The 17,952-nt window shown below is 39.7% G+C and overlaps 1 protein-coding gene across 1 annotated transcript; it reads left to right on the forward strand.

The window, feature by feature from the left end:
• The first annotated feature begins 3,718 nt into the window (after positions 1-3,718).
• Positions 3,719-17,815, forward strand: kif4 (kinesin family member 4). The gene is made up of 31 exons (XM_081615650.1): positions 3,719-3,940; positions 5,240-5,384; positions 5,460-5,574; positions 5,733-5,923; positions 6,119-6,208; positions 6,322-6,488; positions 7,382-7,476; positions 7,776-7,895; positions 8,148-8,323; positions 8,551-8,612; positions 8,702-8,834; positions 8,981-9,039; positions 9,156-9,261; positions 9,777-9,884; positions 9,997-10,155; positions 10,233-10,336; positions 10,439-10,583; positions 12,214-12,324; positions 12,414-12,497; positions 12,581-12,694; positions 12,775-12,930; positions 13,034-13,131; positions 13,874-14,003; positions 14,086-14,256; positions 14,353-14,472; positions 14,573-14,650; positions 14,728-14,829; positions 14,993-15,160; positions 15,913-16,032; positions 16,824-16,940; positions 17,274-17,815. Exons 2-31 carry the CDS (start codon positions 5,262-5,264, stop codon positions 17,478-17,480), a joined length of 3,729 nt encoding a protein of 1,242 aa, XP_081471776.1. The 5' UTR covers positions 3,719-3,940; positions 5,240-5,261; the 3' UTR covers positions 17,481-17,815.
• The last annotated feature ends 137 nt before the right edge of the window (positions 17,816-17,952 follow it).

The following is a 17,952-nucleotide window of genomic DNA, read 5'->3' on the forward strand; positions in this document are numbered from 1 at the left end:
CTACTCATACTGCGTAGCTTTTTAGGGGGGGGGCGGTGGGGGGGGGGGGGGTCGAATTTGCAATTCAGAAGAAATATTCGTTGCTGTGGAAGCATGCGCGAGCATGACGTGTTGCGTGCGCGTGCACGAATAAAAGCAGTTGCCCCGAAGTTGTAAAAGGCACTGGAGGACTAAGGTGAATTTGTTGGTCCCGTCAAATCTGGGATTATCTTGTCAAAAAATTTTGTCGTGATAATTCTGTGTTCAAGCCTTTAACACTCGGGATAGCAGGAGATATATAAATGAAGACATAGATATATATTTTCCTTCTTATTCGTCATATTCCTTTAGGAACATGGCACCTTCAAAAAGCAATCATATCCCAAAGGCTATGACAACATGACCCAATGTCCGAATCGAAATCTTGTTGGAAATCTGACAAGACTTTATAGTGACGCAAAAGTGGTAGATAACAAAGAATTTGCAGCTTTAACTCCGCGGAAAGATACTTCTGCAAATTACTTATTTACATATGCATCCCATTCTTTTTAGGCTTTTTGTTTGGGAAAAAAAAACTGTGTCATTAAGCACTACTAGGTTTTAGCATATCACTTAAATTCTGAATATATATTGAGGTTTGTGACTGTGTTTACAGGAATAGTATGGAAAATTCTTCTTTAATAATAATAATGATAAATAAATGAATAAATAAAATGAGCACCAATGAAGTTTGCAGCATAATTTTGCTTTCTATTCTTTGGAGCTCCGACTGACAATCTGGATTTGTTGGAGTTTATTCTATGAACACATTCTTCCTGAATGAACAGCCTGCTTCCATCCATCTAAGTTGTAATACACATTTAGTTGTATCATAATCTTTCTTAAGTTCCAAATAACCAAGTAATATTTGTCTCTTTAATGCTCATGACATTAATAGTGACATATGTGGAGCAGCATTTATATGAAACCTGCAAGTCAGAAAGAATTACGCAAGAAATTGCATAATTCTTTCTGAAGTTAACAGATAAAAGAAAGGACAAAATCTCTTGTTTTCGCTTATTAATCATTCATTCTGAATTTGAGTTGAACTCTCCGTTGCTAATAATAAACTGCATTAACTCAGCATAGCATAAAGTTGGCGTGTACACACAGCTTAGTGCTGCAGAGCAGAGTGTATTCTCTATAAAATCCTCTTCATGCAACCAGTGGACTGCAGACATGCATGATGTCATGGTAATGCAATCCGCCGCATCCCGATTAGCTCTTGAAGCTACAACAGGAAGAGGGTGAAACAGGTCGAATTTCCTCCCCTCACATCTGCTGAAGTTCAGCCGCAAGTAGCAAGTCAAAGATGTGGTTGAGATGAAAGTAATCGTCACTGCCATTGTAGTTTTATTGATGCGATTGATGTAATAATAATGTAGCAAAAAAAAAAAAAAACAGAAACGCTCATGGAGTGATCAAAGGTTTCTCATCGTCTGATATTCCCAGCATGGGACAGTCTGGTGTGTTACTGCTAGGTCTTGCTGATAAAGCATGCATGATTCATTAGCAACATTTTTTAGATAGTAAGAGGCCAGACTGCAGCTTTCTCATTATTTTCAATCTAACATTTCACAGAAACTATCAAAGGAATACAAACGTTGTAGGATGGCTGCAGCTGCTCTGCATTACTTTGTGCTTTTGCTACTTGACTGCAAGAATTCCTGATTCTGCATTTGATTGTTTTTGCTTTTAAAGGAAAAGAGTTTCTAAGCAAAAACAACCTGAGGATTTCCCCAAGGTTTGTGTTGCTAAAGAGTCAGTCAATTAATACAATTTTTGCCTCTGGTTTGTACTTATATTAGTACTTATTTATATTTATCTTCTCATGCATCTTCTTCTATTCCTGTTTTTTATTATTAATACACGTTTTTTTTTTTTATAACTTGTGATTTAGATTTTTGACATTATTGTAGTTAAAACAATCTTTTGTGACAGTATCTGTGAATAGTTCTTTTTTTTTTGCTATATACATTGCAGGTGACAGTATTTACAGGAATTTTGGCTGTTTGTTTTCCTTTTTTGTTTCCTTCTTGGAATTGTGATTTCATTTTATTTTTTGCATATAATGTAAAAACTCTAATAAATATATTAAACACTAAAACATGGCTGTTGCTTAAAACCACCTAAGCCCCAAATTTGGGGGTAATAGAATTCAAATGCTTGTCAGAACTAACAAAATAATGAAGTGCTAATTGAGTAGAAAAGAAAACATTCTTTACTGTCTAATTGGAAAATTGAGGCGTGGCAGCAGGAAGTTAAAGGTAAATGGAAGCATGCATATTCAAACTAAGATAAACAAAAAACTGAAAAATAAGAATAAGACACTATATTGTAAGGACAACACAGCAGCTTTGTGAATCTGTGGCACATATTTACTAAGAGACAGTAATGACAAAAATTCTAGAAAGCATATCGATTAAATTTCAAAATTTGCATTTTCTCCAACAATCCCAAAATATGCATGTGTGTCTCTGTGTTGCCATATGATGGACTACGCATTTTGCCCACTAGCTACTCAAGATAGACACTCCACAAATGTTGGTGCGTTTCACAACATGCTCACTTGTCGTGCATATTGTGCACTGACAGGATGAGATTCGTCTGCACAAAAATATATTTTTTTTGTGCAATTGTGAAAATGCATCGTTTTACAAAAATCGTTAATAGATGTAGAAAAATGCAATGGGATTTCATGCAATGACTTCTGCTGATGTCCAGTCCGCCCAGCTCTCTCTCTCTCTGTTTTTCTCTCTTTCTGCATACACCTTGTCATCAGCTCAGCTGTTTTACCCTTTGGCTCCAACTGTAGTGACCTTTCTTTTCCATCCAGGATGGGAGTAACTGCTGATTTTCCACCGCAGACGAGGAACTCCTCCCATCAACCGGGAAGTCATAACGCCCACTTGGTTTTCTTTCTGTCCCTCTTTTTCTGCTTCTTTTTAATATCCTGAGCATTTCATCTTTTAAATGGACAGGGTCTGTCTGATAGTCACAGAGTCACATGGTGCCTCATGAGAGCTTATCTTTGATGGCCGCCGGCCGCATTCAGGCTTAAACTGTTGCCATTTTCTTGTCAGTTTGCAATAAAGTAACTGGGAGTTTGGACAGATTTGCAGTATTTTCCATGTCTGGCACTGAAGAGAAAAATCGGCGCTCCGACTGAGTCTTAAAAAGTCTGGAAGGAAGAAAATTATATTTTATAGTTTTCCAAGTTTGAATAAGTATGGAAATTTTAAAAAGCAATGTAAAAATGTTGCATTTCCAGATTGCATTCTTAATTAACTTACTTGATTAAGATTTGAATTGATCCAAAAGGTTATTTTTGAAATATTATTGTATGTTTACATCTTATTTACCATAATCACATCATGTGGTTATAAAACTACAAACTTTGAACTTTTTCTACTTTTGAGAGAAAATTAATTGCATAATTGAAACCAGATATTTCAACAGTTGAAGCAGTGCCAGATGATTTTGTTATATATACTTATGTATTAATTTTTACTTTGATGACTGACTAAAATGTTAGAGAAACACTGACATAGTCTATTTAAACAGCGTGTGATGTTGTGATGATACCATAAATGGTCAAAAAGACCAAAGAAAAGTAAAATTGAATAATCTAAGTGTAGTACTGCATTTTTCGTCTTTGCCCTGTAGAGGTCAGTAGCGCTGTTTTCGACTGGTGCGTGTGCTTCCTGGTTTGTGCAGAAGAAAAATAAGGAGGTGGAGCTGCGCGTTTGAAAGTGGCGGGCAGGAACTCTTTATATTTTGGTGAAGGGAAATTATCTGTAGTATCAACGGGTTTTAAACGGTAGACGGTGGCATTATCGTGTCTTATGTGGCAGTAATCCACTGTCAACGTGAGCTACCGAATGCAGTTATCGTCCTAAGTCCTGGGTAAAACTTGAAAAAGGTACGTTAACTTTAACGTCTTGCTAATAACTGCAGCTAGCTGTTTAACTTCAAGCTGACGCTGACTGTATATACTTAGGCAGTGAACAGACAGCGCGACCCTGCCTGTTTTATTAATAATTCAGTGCGATAACGTTAATGTAAAAAAAAAAAAAAAAGTTAACCCCTATAAATGAGTTAATTGTCATTCTCTGCCTCCACACCCCACAGTTTATGGACGCTAACTAGTCTTTGTTTTGACGTGTAAAAGTAAAGCATGGAGTCAGCTCGGTGACACCTTGCAGTAATGTAATGTGACGGGGATTTTTTGTACATGAATCACATATTAAGACCAAAAAGCTCATTCTGAAGTGGCCAGAGACAGTTTTTACTATGTTGTCTTTAAGTGAGTTGTTGCAGCTGTTTTTAGCTCTTCATTTTAACCTTATACGCAGTCTTCCAGCCTCCTTTATTTCCACATCTGAGAGATTTTGGCGAACAAGATCCTTAAAGCTCAGGAAGAATGTGGGCCTTATTGATGATGGGAAAACAAAAACACTAGCGACTTATAATATCATGCAACTTTATGGTAAAACAAGAGAAACTTAACGTATATCACAGGACTGTTCTCTATAATTTAATGTTCATTTCCCCTCTACATTTTATCAAATAAAGGGATTAGATTTCAAACTGTTAGTCGGATTAATTATGATTAATCAATTATTGAAATAATCCTCAGTTCATTTAGTAAACAAATAATTAACTGACTGAAAAAAAGCCCTGTTGCTGAAAAAACAACGTATTCAGAGCAGTAATTAAACCAAAACTGTACAAAATACATGTACATTTTGTATATAAAATTAGAAATCTTCTTTGTAAATGTGTTCTACCCAAAACTCCTCAAATGGACTAGTTTTAGCTCCATCTGGTTAATATTCTGTGTAAAAAAAAAAAAAAAAAACCCCAATAAAAACCTCTTATTGAGCACCTTTTTAATTCAATTATTAATTAATTGATCCAAAAATAATCAACAGATTAACCCTACACTGTTCTGATGTTAAGTCAAGCAGACAGTCTGATCTTTTCACATATTATTGTTTTAGGTGCAGATGCATCCTTTGCTACAAGTGATAAATCACTCAAGCAAATGCTGTTATTGCAATTTATGCAATAACATATTTATTTATTTTTTAAAAAGGAACTGAATGATTTGCCTAGTTGTATTTCAGCTGCTTTCCACTTTGTGAGTGTGCAGTAAAACTGTATCTGCTCAAGTTACTTCCATGGTTTTCAGCATGTTTGCTCTTCAAATGTCTTAAAGCTGCTGACCGGATTCTTCCACCATGACGAACGAAGACGCTAAGGTGATTCCGGTGCGCGTCGCCTTGAGATGTCGCCCGCTGGTGCCAAAAGAGATCAACGAGGGATGTCAGTCCTGCCTCACGTTTGTTCTTGACGAGCCACAGGTGCGGTGGGTTGTATTAAACTTGAATAATGGGATCAAGATGAAGTTCTGTTCAGCGCGTTTGTCTTTTTCTCAGGTGATCGTGGGCACGGAGAAAGCATTCACATACGATTACGTGTTCGACCCCGCTGCTGAACAAGAGGAAGTGTTCAGCACCGCCATCTCACCGTTACTGCGCGGACTTTTCAAAGGTAAGGCTGCGTGGCGATGTGCATTTTTACTATCACACTTAATTTTTGGTTGCAGTGTAATATCAGCTGAATAAAATTCTGGTTATGTTGGTTAGTTTTTTAGGAAAACAAAGCTGGCTGAGCAAACTTTTTGTTCTGCCAAACATTTTCTCTGTCAGGCTACCATGCCACTGTTTTGGCGTACGGACAGACGGGGTCAGGAAAAACCTACTCGATGGGAGGAACGTACACATCGGCGCAGGAAAACGACCCTTCGGTCGGAGTTATCCCCCGAGTCATTCAGAGGATCTTTGAGGAGAGGGAAAAGAGAGCAAACTCTGAGTTCTGTCTGGCTGTGTCGTATCTGGAGGTTGGCTGTTAATCAAATTCTTAGATTTGAAGATTTCAGTTTTGGAAAATTCTGTGTTTTGTAGATTCTATTTCTAAAAAAAAAAGAAAAAAAGATTTAAACCAGATCTGGTATGAAAAAAAAATCTAAGATTATCGCCCCCCAGCCTTATTTTGTATTGTTAATCATCTTGTAATTTTTTTTTTTTTTTTTCAGATATATAACGAAGACATATTAGATTTGCTGTGTTCCTCTAAAGATAAACCAGCCATTAGCATTCGGGAGGACCCTAAAGAAGGCATTAAGGTGGGTTTATTTCAGCCAGCGAGACGTCCCAGTAGTGCTACACTGGGTATATTTAAGGCTTTTTAAGCCTTTTCTGTTTTTTCTTTTGAAAATTACCCAATTTTTGCCCCCAGATTGTTGGGCTGACTGAGCGGCAGGTGTTTACCGCCCCGGAGATGGTGGGCTGTCTGGAACTCGGGAACTCCGCGCGTACAGTGGGGTCCACAGCCATGAATGCAGCCTCTTCACGTTCCCACGCCATTTTCACGATCACACTGGAGCAGCGCAGAGGATCAGACAAGTCAGCTTTATATACTTCTCTCTTTTTTTCCCCATTTAATTTAATGTAATAAAAAAAAAAAAAAAAGAATAGCTCCTCAGCAATATCAAATTTATTAATATGCTTTCATTACAACACTTTAGTGGAACAATCTCTGCATTTACGGGTCCTTTAAAGATTCTGATTACTGTCTTTTTCTTTAAATGTATCCCAATTTTAATACTTAGCTTTTCACACATTTGTAGTTACTCAGTGTGGATTTGTTTTCTTTAAAACTTGTTTTCTTTAATATTTGCAACTAGTCCTGACTGATATTATATTCTCAGTGTTAAAACGATCAGTAAAAACGCCACAGTGACACTCTATTGATAGGAACTGAAAACACATGTATAACCTGACCAATTTACTCATTTTAAGTAAGAAAATGATAACAAAACATTGATTATTTAAGTTACAAGTGGTTCTCAAAGTCAATTGTTCTAGAGCTGGTAAAACCAGAGGACAACAGAACTGGGACTTTTTCTGATTTACATAAATATGAAAAAAAGGTAACAGAAAAGAGATTTTTTTTAAAAGAAAAAGTTATTTACTGATACTGCATGATTAGTCGAAACATGCAGCTTAATTATATCTTGCATTTTTTACTCAAAAAATACAAAATATCAGATTGATGATGAAGGAAAATGAGCAGAAAAGGTCAAAACTGAATAGAACAGAAAGTGAATTCTTAAGATTTCAAGATTCTTCTACATCAAATATGTTTTGGACTTCAGATCAGTTCTCATCAGCATTTCTTTCATCCTTTACTACACAAATAATACACTTTATTGATCCGAACAAGTAATTAGTTGCAAAAAAATTATTTGAACAAACGTTGGCCTTCCTAAGACAACCTGTGCAAACTTCTGTTGCAGAGTGGATTCGATTGTTTCAAAGCTGCACCTTGTCGATCTGGCTGGCTCAGAGAGACAGAAGAAAACCAAAGCAGAGGGAGACCGTTTAAAAGAAGGCAATCACAATACCCTTTTACTTATTTTTTTGTTTTTTATACAAATAATTAGTCAGACTGTCTCTGACTTATTTTTGAAAAAAGTTTTTCAGATAGCTTACAGTTTTAGTAGAAAAAAGTTTTTTTTTTTTGTTTTTTTTTTTTTTTTGCTTTGGAGCAGTTGGAAAAAAACAACATTCTTTTGTTTTTGTTTATTACGCCAAGCAAACATTGTAATTCAATGTGCGTCTACCAGTGTTTTAAAACTACAGCTTATCTTGGAGCACTTGTCTTGTGACGCTGTTTATTTTTATCCGCAGGAATCAGCATCAACCGCGGCCTCTTGTGTCTGGGTAATGTGATCAGTGCTTTGGGTGATGAAGGCAAGAAAAACACCTTTGTTCCCTACAGAGACTCCAAACTCACCCGTCTGCTCCAGGGTAGGCTTTGATTTAAATGTTCAAAAGTCCTGCTGGTCATTAGATCAGGCATACATACCGGGTTTTTTTTCTCTAACAAAGACGATCGCTTCCCCCCCGCCCCAAACTTGTTTTCTAAAAACATTTCATGCGGGTTCTTCTTCGTTTTAATTAATAAAGAACGAAGGCGAAAGCTTGTTTTCCAAAAACAATGCAGTTCAGAAATGTGATGCACAATAAGTAAATCAGTCTTGCGCCGTTTCTTCCCTTCAGATTCTCTCGGAGGAAACAGCCACACTCTGATGATTGCGTGCGTCAGTCCTGCAGACTCCAACATGGAGGAAACCATCAACACGCTGCGCTACGCCGACAGAGCGCGCAAGATTAAGAATAAACCCATCGTTAACGTCGACCCCAGAGCCGCAGAAATGAACCGACTGAAACAGCAGGTATTTAAAAAATCTATATGAAACTGAATGCTCCATTATGAAATCTATACATGTTATGTTTGAAGAATCGTTACTGGTTACTCTTATTCAGTTGGAAATCTGTTTCTCTGGCAGAATTACTTTCTTTAACTATTTTTTTTCTGTGTTTTCCAAGATGTAAAACCTGATTCTGGAAGTAGTGAACAAGTGAAAGCATAAAGAATCTTTTCCTTTCCGTGTTTGCTCAGGTTCAAGAGCTGCAGGTGATGCTTCTGCACGCGCGAGGCGGAGTCGCTCCTGTGCTCTCCGGGTAAGAAGTGGGGGTCAAACCGGGAGGACGAGCTGATAAATCCAGTCAGAAAACACACCTGACGTGTTGGTCACTGCTCTCTGTTCCAGGCCCAGTTCAGCTGAGGACGTGGGCAAGCTGCTGGAGAAGAACCGCACTCTACAGGACGAGAACAGAAAGCTGTGCCGAGAGCTGAGTGAGGCGGCGGGACAGACGGCCCTCATGTTTGAGAAGATCATCATGGTAAGTGGGACCAGAATTATTGCCGTAAAGACATTTATGAAGTTTCAAATAGGATCAATAGAGGGGGATTATTGGTTTATTCCAAACTAAAGTGGACATTTTAGGTTCTCAGCTTCACTGTCGACTGTCTTTGCTTTCGTTTTCAGACGGAACAAACTAATGAGAAACTGCAAAGCAAACTGGAGCAGCTTCAGCGCCACGCAGCGTAAGTTTTCAAAATGAAGAAAACCCGCATGTCTTTAGGGAAGCAACGGTCCGATTGCAGAAGCACAATTAGTCTCTTTTTAAATGCAACGATTTTAAACTCTTTATTTCTTTCAGCTGTGCTGTTGATCTTCAGAAAGTGATGCAGTCACTGGACGACCAGGAGTTAAAGGAAAATGTGGAGGTGATGAAGAACTTACAAGAGCTCATCTTGGAGCTCAAGGTAAATGAACCGGCTTTCATCAGAACGAAGCAAACGGCTTTTTCTTTACTGCTTTAATTTACTGCTGCAGTTGGTGTCATAGGTAAAATGTCCATCCATAAATTTGATAAACGCAGTGTGCAAGCATTGTTGCTTTTGGCAGCCATTTTAGTTTTAATCTTAGTTTTTTTTTCTCTCTCTCAAAAATGTCTTAGTTTTAGTCATTTCTTTGTGTGATTGTTTTTAGTCGACAAAATCTTTACTCCCAAAAGAGCCAAAAAATATTCTCTTTGCCATTTATTATTATTAACATTTTCGTTTAATTTTAGTCATCAAATAGTTTTGCCATGTTTTTTTTTTTTTTTTTTTTTTTGTTATCGTCATGAAAAAAAAGGGGCGTCGACGATAAAATGTTGTCATCGTTAACGACAAACAACTTTGTCGATCAGAATCGTTGCCCCACACCTTTGTTAAAGTGAAGGTAATTGTCTTGGCTGACACTACGGCCGTTCATTGTTCCGTTTTTGCTTTGTAAGAACGAGAGCGTCTGCATATCTGCCTCCATCGACGCCATGACTGCGAGAGAGGAAGTACCTGAGGTGGCAGCGGACGACAGAACAAATCCCCCTGAGCAGTCTGCATCAGTACGGTTTCTGTGTAACTAGATGACTGTAGATAGTTCCCTGTGAAAGCATAAAATTATTTTAAACTATACATATACACTTTCTAACTTTTTATTTTTTCACGTCTGCAAAGGATTCCCCAGAAGCTTTCACAGCCAACCATGCTCTGAGACAAGCCCAGCTCTCCAAAGAGCTCATAGAGCTGAACAACGTGTTGAGTTTGAAGGAAGCTTACGTGAGGAAAATGTGCGAGAACGACAGCCAGCTGGAGCCCATGCAGTCAGAGCACCACGTAAGACGACAAGACGAGCAAAAGAGCTCAGTGTCAGTTTGTCCAGGTCACTTATTCAGATCGACTTGTCCCCCCAGAGAAACGTCCAAACTCTGCAGTCGGCCGTCGATTCTCTGCAAAAGGAAAAAGGGGAACTGGTTTTAGCTCTGCAGTCGGCCAAGAAAGACACCAACCAGGCAAAGTACGACAACTTTATCCTCCCTGTAGCAGCGATCTGATTTCAAATCGTACAAGTACAAAACGATGTTTCCATTGACTTCTGACATCCATGAACTTCTTCTAGACTCAGCGAGCAGCGGAGGAGGAGATTACAGGAGCTAGAAGCTCAGCTCGTAGATCTGAAGAAGAAGCTACTTGATCAGTCGAAGCTGTTGAAACTCAAGGAATCCTCTGTTCAGAAAGTCAGCAAGCTGATGCAGGAGATACAGGTAATTGTTCTTTTAAAAATATATTTTAACTTGACATGATCGGTAAAACTTAAGCTGCCCATCTTGACTTTTAAATTAAAAACAAGTAGTAGTCAGTTGTAAATATTACTGTTATTTCAGTGTTTCCCCCAGTGGATTATAAACCTGGCCACCGTCTGACTTCACTTGCCCCCTCAGGCTATTTAAAATAAATACCTATTTATTTTAAATAGAGCTTTTTGTTACAATAGTGACCTTTTTATTTAACGGTTATCAGACAGGAAGGGGGGAAACGTGGTAAAAGAACCGAGGATGGGAGCCGGACTCGGTACAGCCGCGTATACGGCCCTAAATATTTTTTATACACAAGAAACCACGATAACAAACTGGTCGCGACACTGCGCAGTTAAACGTGTCGTCCTCGTCACCGCACCTTGGCCTCGGTAGTATGGCGGCTTCAGCATGCGACAAGTATAAAACCCTCGACTCGCGCGCAATAACGGCTGAGGTATAGTCGCACTTTTTTACTTCTTTTTTTAATTTTTTTTTTCACGTTGAGCGCTCTGTAAACAAACATTGTGTGGCGTGTGCGTTTTCTATTCTATTCTTAGCGCTTGACTCTATGGGTGCTTTCACACTGCAGCCTGAAGTGACCCAATTCCGATTTTTTGGCAATTCCGATTTTTTTTGCCAGGGCCGTTCACACTGCCAGTAAATGCTACCTGTATGCGTTCTGCAGTGCAAACGGGCAAACGACCTGAAAGTGTCCCGCATGTGCAGTAGAGGGCGCAATAGCGTCAGCGTTCTCAGTGTTCTGCCAACTGCCATAAAAAGAAAAAGTGCTCTGTGTTTGCAGAAGTAAACATGGAGGCTAACGGTGGAGCTTAGCTTACATATTTGAAGTTGTTGTCCGACTGGAGCAGCATAATAACTTAATCCCCATTATAGTCCGTCATAGTTGTTGTTTTTCTTCCCACTTGCGCGTATCAGGACAGAGAATAGTGAGATTTGTTGAGAATCAGTGATGTTCAGTTTGGATGAATGCGACCTGAACGTTAGGTCGCATTTGAATCGGATACATATCGGGTCACATTCATAAAAGAATCCGAACTGTGCTGTTCAGACTGCCATGAAAAGATCAGATACAGGTCGCACTACGTCAAAAAAAATTGGAATTGGGTCACTTCAGGCTGCAGTGTGAACGCACCCTATGTCTGCGCTTTAAACGTCACAAAGTTTAAGCGTCGTTTTCATCCAATCGGAGTGTACCTTACAAATTCTCCTTAGGTTTGGATTGGTAGCCAATCGCAACCAGGAAATCAAAAGATTGCGCCAAACCATAGGATTTAGCAAAGGAGAAGACTATTTAATGCAATACATACCCGAATTATGAACTCTAAGGATAATTAGTTTAGCTTACAATTACTCATTATATTTGGTATAATTTCTTTTAATTTATTTGCTTTTAAATGTGAGCTTTAAGGTCCAACAGGTGATTACTTAAGGATTTAATTGAAGCTCAAATAATTGATATTTATATGCTGTCAACTTTTAATGGTGGCCGTTTCAGGTTTTCTGGGGCGAAAGCCGAACTTATTACATTGAAGTCACATGATCTCAAACTGAAATAACCTGGTATTTTCTCTTCTAGGCTATGAAGTCGCAGCGAATACAGCTGATGAAGCAGATGAGAGAAGATGCTGATAAATACAGGCAGTGGAAGAGCAAGAAGGACAGGGAGGTCCTGCAGCTGAAGGAGAAGGTCTGGAACAAATGAAAATCATTTGGGGAAGCTGGAGAGAAGAGGCCATCCTTATAATGTCTGCTCTTTATTTCCCAATCGTGTTACAGGATCGTAAACGGCAGTACGAGCTGCTTAAACTGGAGCGAGATTTCCAGAAACAAGCCAACGTCCTGCGGCGCAAAACCGAGGAGGTTGGTTTCTTCTGTTGTTGTGCTGCTTGCTTTTGTTGTGCTGCTCCTCACAGCACATTAACCCACTTGTCGTTTCGTCACAGGCAGCAGCTGCTAACAAAAGACTGAAAGACGCCTTGCTGAAGAGAAGCGAAGCTGCAGAGAAGCGCAAAGATGGCCATAACCGAGGCATGGAGGGAGCTGCTGCGAGAGTCAAGGTAGCTGACCAGGTTTCTGTATCACTCAACACTCATTCCTGAAAGAGTTTGACTAAAAGTTGTGGCACTGCCTGCGTCAGACGTGGCTGCTGAACGAGGTGGAGGTGATGGTGAGCACGGAGGAGGCGCGCCGCCACCTCAACGACCTGCTGGACGACAGGAAGGTCCTGGCCCAGGAGATCAACAACCTCAAACAGCAGATGGAGGCCGGGGAGAGACCTGCTCCTAAAATCAGAGTAGGTGGAGACATTTGTCCTGCAGTGCCTAAAAAATGTAAAAGAAATCCAGGAAAAAGGGAAAGATTTTGACTCGTGTGTTTCGTGGAATATTTTAATGCAGCGTCGGACTCTGATCATCTCTGAGTTGGAGACGCAGGGGTCGCTGGAGACCCCGCTGTCCAAGCAGGTGGAGAACCTGCAGACAGAAATGGGCCTGCGGTGAGTCAAACCGTCCACTTACAGCCAGTATGCAATAATACTTAAATCACATAAACTTCAGACTCGACTCACAATTTTAAAACTTACGAACATGACTTTATTTTTAGTGCTTTGTTTCTAATCTCTTATCTGTCTATTCACCTGCCTGCTTTGGGTTATTCATTTCTCTATGCCTACGCTAATAATACTACATGCTAACTATCACAAACATGGCGGCGTCACCGTTCAAAGTCAAGTTCGTAAAAACGCCTAGAGGCTCTAGAGCATTAAGGAACAAAAATTTGTTACTGTAGAGATTTTTATGTCGGAATTGTTGTTAAATTGAAATTGTCTTTAAATTTGATTTTAAATTTTATTCATATATCACTAGCAAAAGGCAGGGTTTTTATTTCACAGCCCTCATTTTCCTTTTTTGGGTAAAAGATGGCAGACGTTTACTGCTGTATCCACTAATAAGTCGATTTTGTAAGAAAATGGCGCGTAGAAAAATACAGATGCAAATTTTAACAAGAAAGGTGTGAGAAATTGTTAAACTAATTTTTCTTTTAAATGTTGAAGCTAATAGTCAATAGTCTCATGTATCACAATGCAGCGTTTTATGCAAACCACAAAACAGCAGAAATATGCAACTCAGACTTGACTTGGACTTGCAAGAAATGACTTGTGAACATCTGATAGTGGCAGCAAAACAATGTCCTAAAGCGATGCGATAAGATGTGCTAAGTGGTTTGATTCCTCACAGAAACGCTCAGATCGCCGACCTCCAGCAGAAAGTCCTCGTCGCCGACGGCGAGGGGCGTTTAAAACAGCGAGTCGACAGCTTCACCAGCATCGTGGACGCAAAGAGTGCAGTTCGGGTCCTAATGGCCGAGGTAAAAACTAAAACTAAAGCCAGTGACCTTGGAATGCATTTCACAACATGAACTTCACTGACAGCTTTCATTTCATTTCCAGCTGGTGTCGGCTAAAGCGGCCTACTTCAAGCTGGAGAGCGAGCTGAAGCAGGAGAAGGGAAATGCCCAGGATTTAAGAAAGATGCTGGCTGATGAGAGGAACGTGCTGTCGGCCATGGACATGGAGCATCAGCAGCAGTTGGTGGAACTGGAGCAGAGGCACCAGGAGAAGGTGATGCTGCATCTGTGGGGGGGAAAGAAGAAAAAAAATCCTCTTCAGACGGGAACGTTCTGTCCGTCGAACCCTTTCTGGTTGTTTTCTCTGCAGGTTCTGTATCTCCTCAACCAGCTGCAGAACAAACCCATGTGTGAGGAGTCGGAAGAAGCGAAGCAGGAAGAGGAGACGAGCTCAAAGGAGAGAGAGCTTCTCCAGCGCCTCAAAGTCCAGGTCTGCTTATTCCACATTTAATGCCTTTTTTTTTTTACATTTTTAAATGTTTCGCAAGTCTCTTGTGATAAAGTACTTCTTTTTGTATTGTTGTTTTTAGGAGGAAGAGCTCAAAAAGTTACGGACATTAAGCGAACAGAACCAGAACCTAATGGAGCAGAATGAGCAGTACAGACAGGTAACATCCCTAATCTTTTTTTTTTTTTAATCGAATCTAATCTAATCGGGCTTCAATTTTTTTTGTCCCCACCTTAGAAACTCTCGTTGCTCCACTTGGCAAGTGAGAAGAAAGTTCTTGCACCTGCCATCAAGAATGAAATGAGCCCAGACGACTCATTCGAGTACGTTCCTCCCAAAGTAAGTATTTTTTTTTTATTTTTTTTTTCTCTCTTGAAGATGATTTTGAAGTTTTCCCAGCCTACCTGCCTCACGACTGCAGCTGCTTGTCATCTGGCTCGGTGTTTAGACTCAGAACTCGTAATCACAATTTGATTCTGTTTACTTTGTGTTCCCCCAAAAGCCCAAGCAGAAGAGGCCCACCACCGCTAAGGCAGCTCTGAACACGACCATCAGCGTGACGGAGCTGCTGTCCCCCAGCGAGGATGAGGACGAGGACGAAGCAGACGAGTGGCGTCCCGAGAATGCCGAGAAGGGCCGGAGGGCCTCCAGGAAACCCAAACTAACCGGGGTAAGACCAACCCAAGTTCTCCACAGCAGAGACGGGATTCACGACGTGGGGAACGCTAAATAAAAATGAAGACCAAGATACTTTCTTTCTTTTTTCTTTTTTTTTAAAATCAGCTTCTCAAAATTCTGCTAAATACAAAAAAAAGAAATGAAGTGTCAGTAGCAGTGTGTTCATGTCTGGATAAATAAGTTAAAATTGTTAGAATTTAGATTTTAATCTTATGCCTAATTTCTGTTGGCTTATTTCTTTTTTTATTGTAACTAAATTAGTTACCACATCAGAGCTTGATTTGCTCCCATCCACCAGATATTTTGATGAGTTTACTTCCCATTTTAATATAAAATCCCCCACTTTTCTTTAAATGTCTCGAGTTTAGGATACCAAACGTTCACGCCTGTAGGCAGAGTTCTTGCAGTTCCTTTTATTATCTGATTTCACGTAATTATTAACTGTGTTGGCTATTAAGTTAGCAAAGTTATTTTTATAATTTGCTCGGGTTCTAAATTGAAGCCTTTAAAATATTTTACATTGAACTCAATGGAATTAGTAAAAATACTCGATTTATGAGATCATTTCTTAATATGATGCAACTTTTTTGTGAACTACAACTCAGGCTTGCAACCTTCATTAATAAACCAGACAAAAAAGCCCACCATCTCTCCTAGCATTGCTTTAATCCAGTAAACCAGTTTGGCAGTTGCTAAAGTCGAGCTCAGGAAAGCACTAACGCAAAGCCGTGTGTCTTTGTTCAGTGTGCGTGCAAAGGTCGCTGCGGCAACAAGCAGTGCAGGTGTCGCAAAGGCAAGATGACGTGCGGCGAGAACTGCCAGTGTGATCACGAGAAGTGTCGAAACCTGGACAGCCAGGCGGCGGTGAGTTCCTGCCACTCCAGAGTCCAACTGTGACCTCGAGTTGGAACGAAAACGTTTGTGCTGCAAAAATGTTTGTTTGTTTTTTTGTTTGTGCCGCAATCGTTTTAAAGATGCTACCAAATGTTTCCATACGTCTTCTGAGGTCGACCAGCCAGTCCGTGTTAACACAAATGAATAAAATACGATCAACTGTGATACACTTTTGCTGGTTTGTGTTTCAAAAGTTTTCATTTGTGCCGCCACAGTTTTTAACATTTAAAACCAAAGATTTTCCAGAGTTCAACCTGCTGCCCTTCCACATTCACATAATCAAGCAAATTAATATTTGTATTTTTTTTGTCCTGCATGTTTGTGCAGCTAAAAACTTTATGGCCCAGTCAATGTGTTTGATTTTGTAAACGTGGGACAGAAGCTGGTTGATTTTTCACCTGTGGAAACATTTATCATTATTCTCTTTAAAATGATGGCGGCACACAATTTTTTTTATTTTGCTGCACAAACGTTTGACACAAGTTTCATTTGATTTGAAGAAGGGGCTCTTCATTTATGTTTCATCCCAAAAACCAAGCATACAGGAAAGATTTCACAGGAAATGCATTGAAACATCTGTGCCGCGTAACAGTTCTGATAATGGAAGTAGTGACAATGCTACACAGCTTTTTTTTGTTCATCTTGCAGCTGAACCGTTTCATTTTAATCAGTCCCCAAAAAAAACCTAAAAACCAAATACCTTTTTTAAGATTTGGTGCAGTGAAAAACGACGACCTCTGACCTCCGTTTGCTCATTTCAGGACGGAAGCATCACAGACGGCACTTCTAGAGACTCTGCGTCCCTGCAGGAGCCATCCTGCGACAACCCTGACGACGCCACCTTCTTCAAGCCTCCATCTTGCACCCCAACCAAAAAGGTAACGATGGACACGCGCACAGCATTTCCCCGAGTCGCAAACAGAAACTCTAGTGTGTTTTATTGGGTTCATACATGTGCTGGAAATCCTTCAAAATGTTTAAACTTCAATACGGTGCTTTCAAGATTTGGACAGAGCTCGATTGGGCGTAAAGTGCTCAATATTGTTTTTTTGGCAGAATGTCAAATGAGTGCTTATATTGTGTTTAAGCATTTAATTTGTGTAGGAAGGTCATTTAGCTTAATACAAACCAACCTGTTCAATGCTGTGAATATTTTTTATTCCTAATGAACTTTATTTAAAAAAAAAAAAAAAACACTTTAATGTTTGTAGGTGCTGAAGGAAATCGGAGACATGGGCCAAAGCACCGCTGAGCTGCAGTTGCTAAGGAAACCCGCCTGGACGGAGGAGGAGGAAGGCGAGGAAGAGGATAACGAGGACAGAACGACTGTCAGCTTCCTCAAGAAGAAGAAGCGGCTCCTGACCAGCTTCCAGAACAGTTTCTTCTCCGGCTGCACTCCCATTAGAGAGGAATCCTAATAACTTCTGTTGTTGTTGTTTTTATTGTTTTCTTCCTGTAGTCGTCAGTGTGTGTGTTTTTGTCTCATCTTTTGTCTATTTTTATGTCATCTACTGTACCGTGGAAGTCGCTGTAGATTTAAACTCTTCCGTTCATAGAGGTAAACTAATGGAGGTTTTGAAACATCGACTGGTATCCGTGACGATCAAGAACGCCTGTACAGAACTTTAGTTGTCATCTTTTCTTTCACTAACGTTAAAATAATCCGCTGCCACTCGTCGCCTTGGCTAGCGCTCTTTAACCTTTGTATGTGCTTTTAGTATCTGAGCTGAATAAAGTCTTGACATCACATCTAGATTTGAACAAAAATGACTTTTCTTCTTCTATTAACATTCAATTTCTAAGCATTGATGAAGAATATTTGTATTTATCCAAATGGTAATTTCATGTCCAGTTTTTCTGCTGTTCCAGAGACATTGTGTATTGGAATCT

The sequence above is a fragment of the Poecilia reticulata genome, chromosome 14, assembly GCF_904066995.2.
Source record: "Poecilia reticulata chromosome 14, P_reticulata-male-v2, whole genome shotgun sequence".
NCBI classification, from domain to species: domain Eukaryota; kingdom Metazoa; phylum Chordata; class Actinopteri; order Cyprinodontiformes; family Poeciliidae; genus Poecilia; species Poecilia reticulata.

Coding starts and splice junctions, on each gene's coding strand:
- kif4 (XM_081615650.1), top strand. CDS start 5,262: ATGACGAACGAAGACGCTAAGGTGATTCCGGTGCGCGTCGCCTTGAGA. Junction 12,695..12,774: donor GAGCTGCTGCGAGAGTCAAG/GTAGCTGACCAG, acceptor TGCCTGCGTCAG/ACGTGGCTGCTGAACGAGGT. Junction 16,941..17,273: donor CTTGCACCCCAACCAAAAAG/GTAACGATGGAC, acceptor TAATGTTTGTAG/GTGCTGAAGGAAATCGGAGA.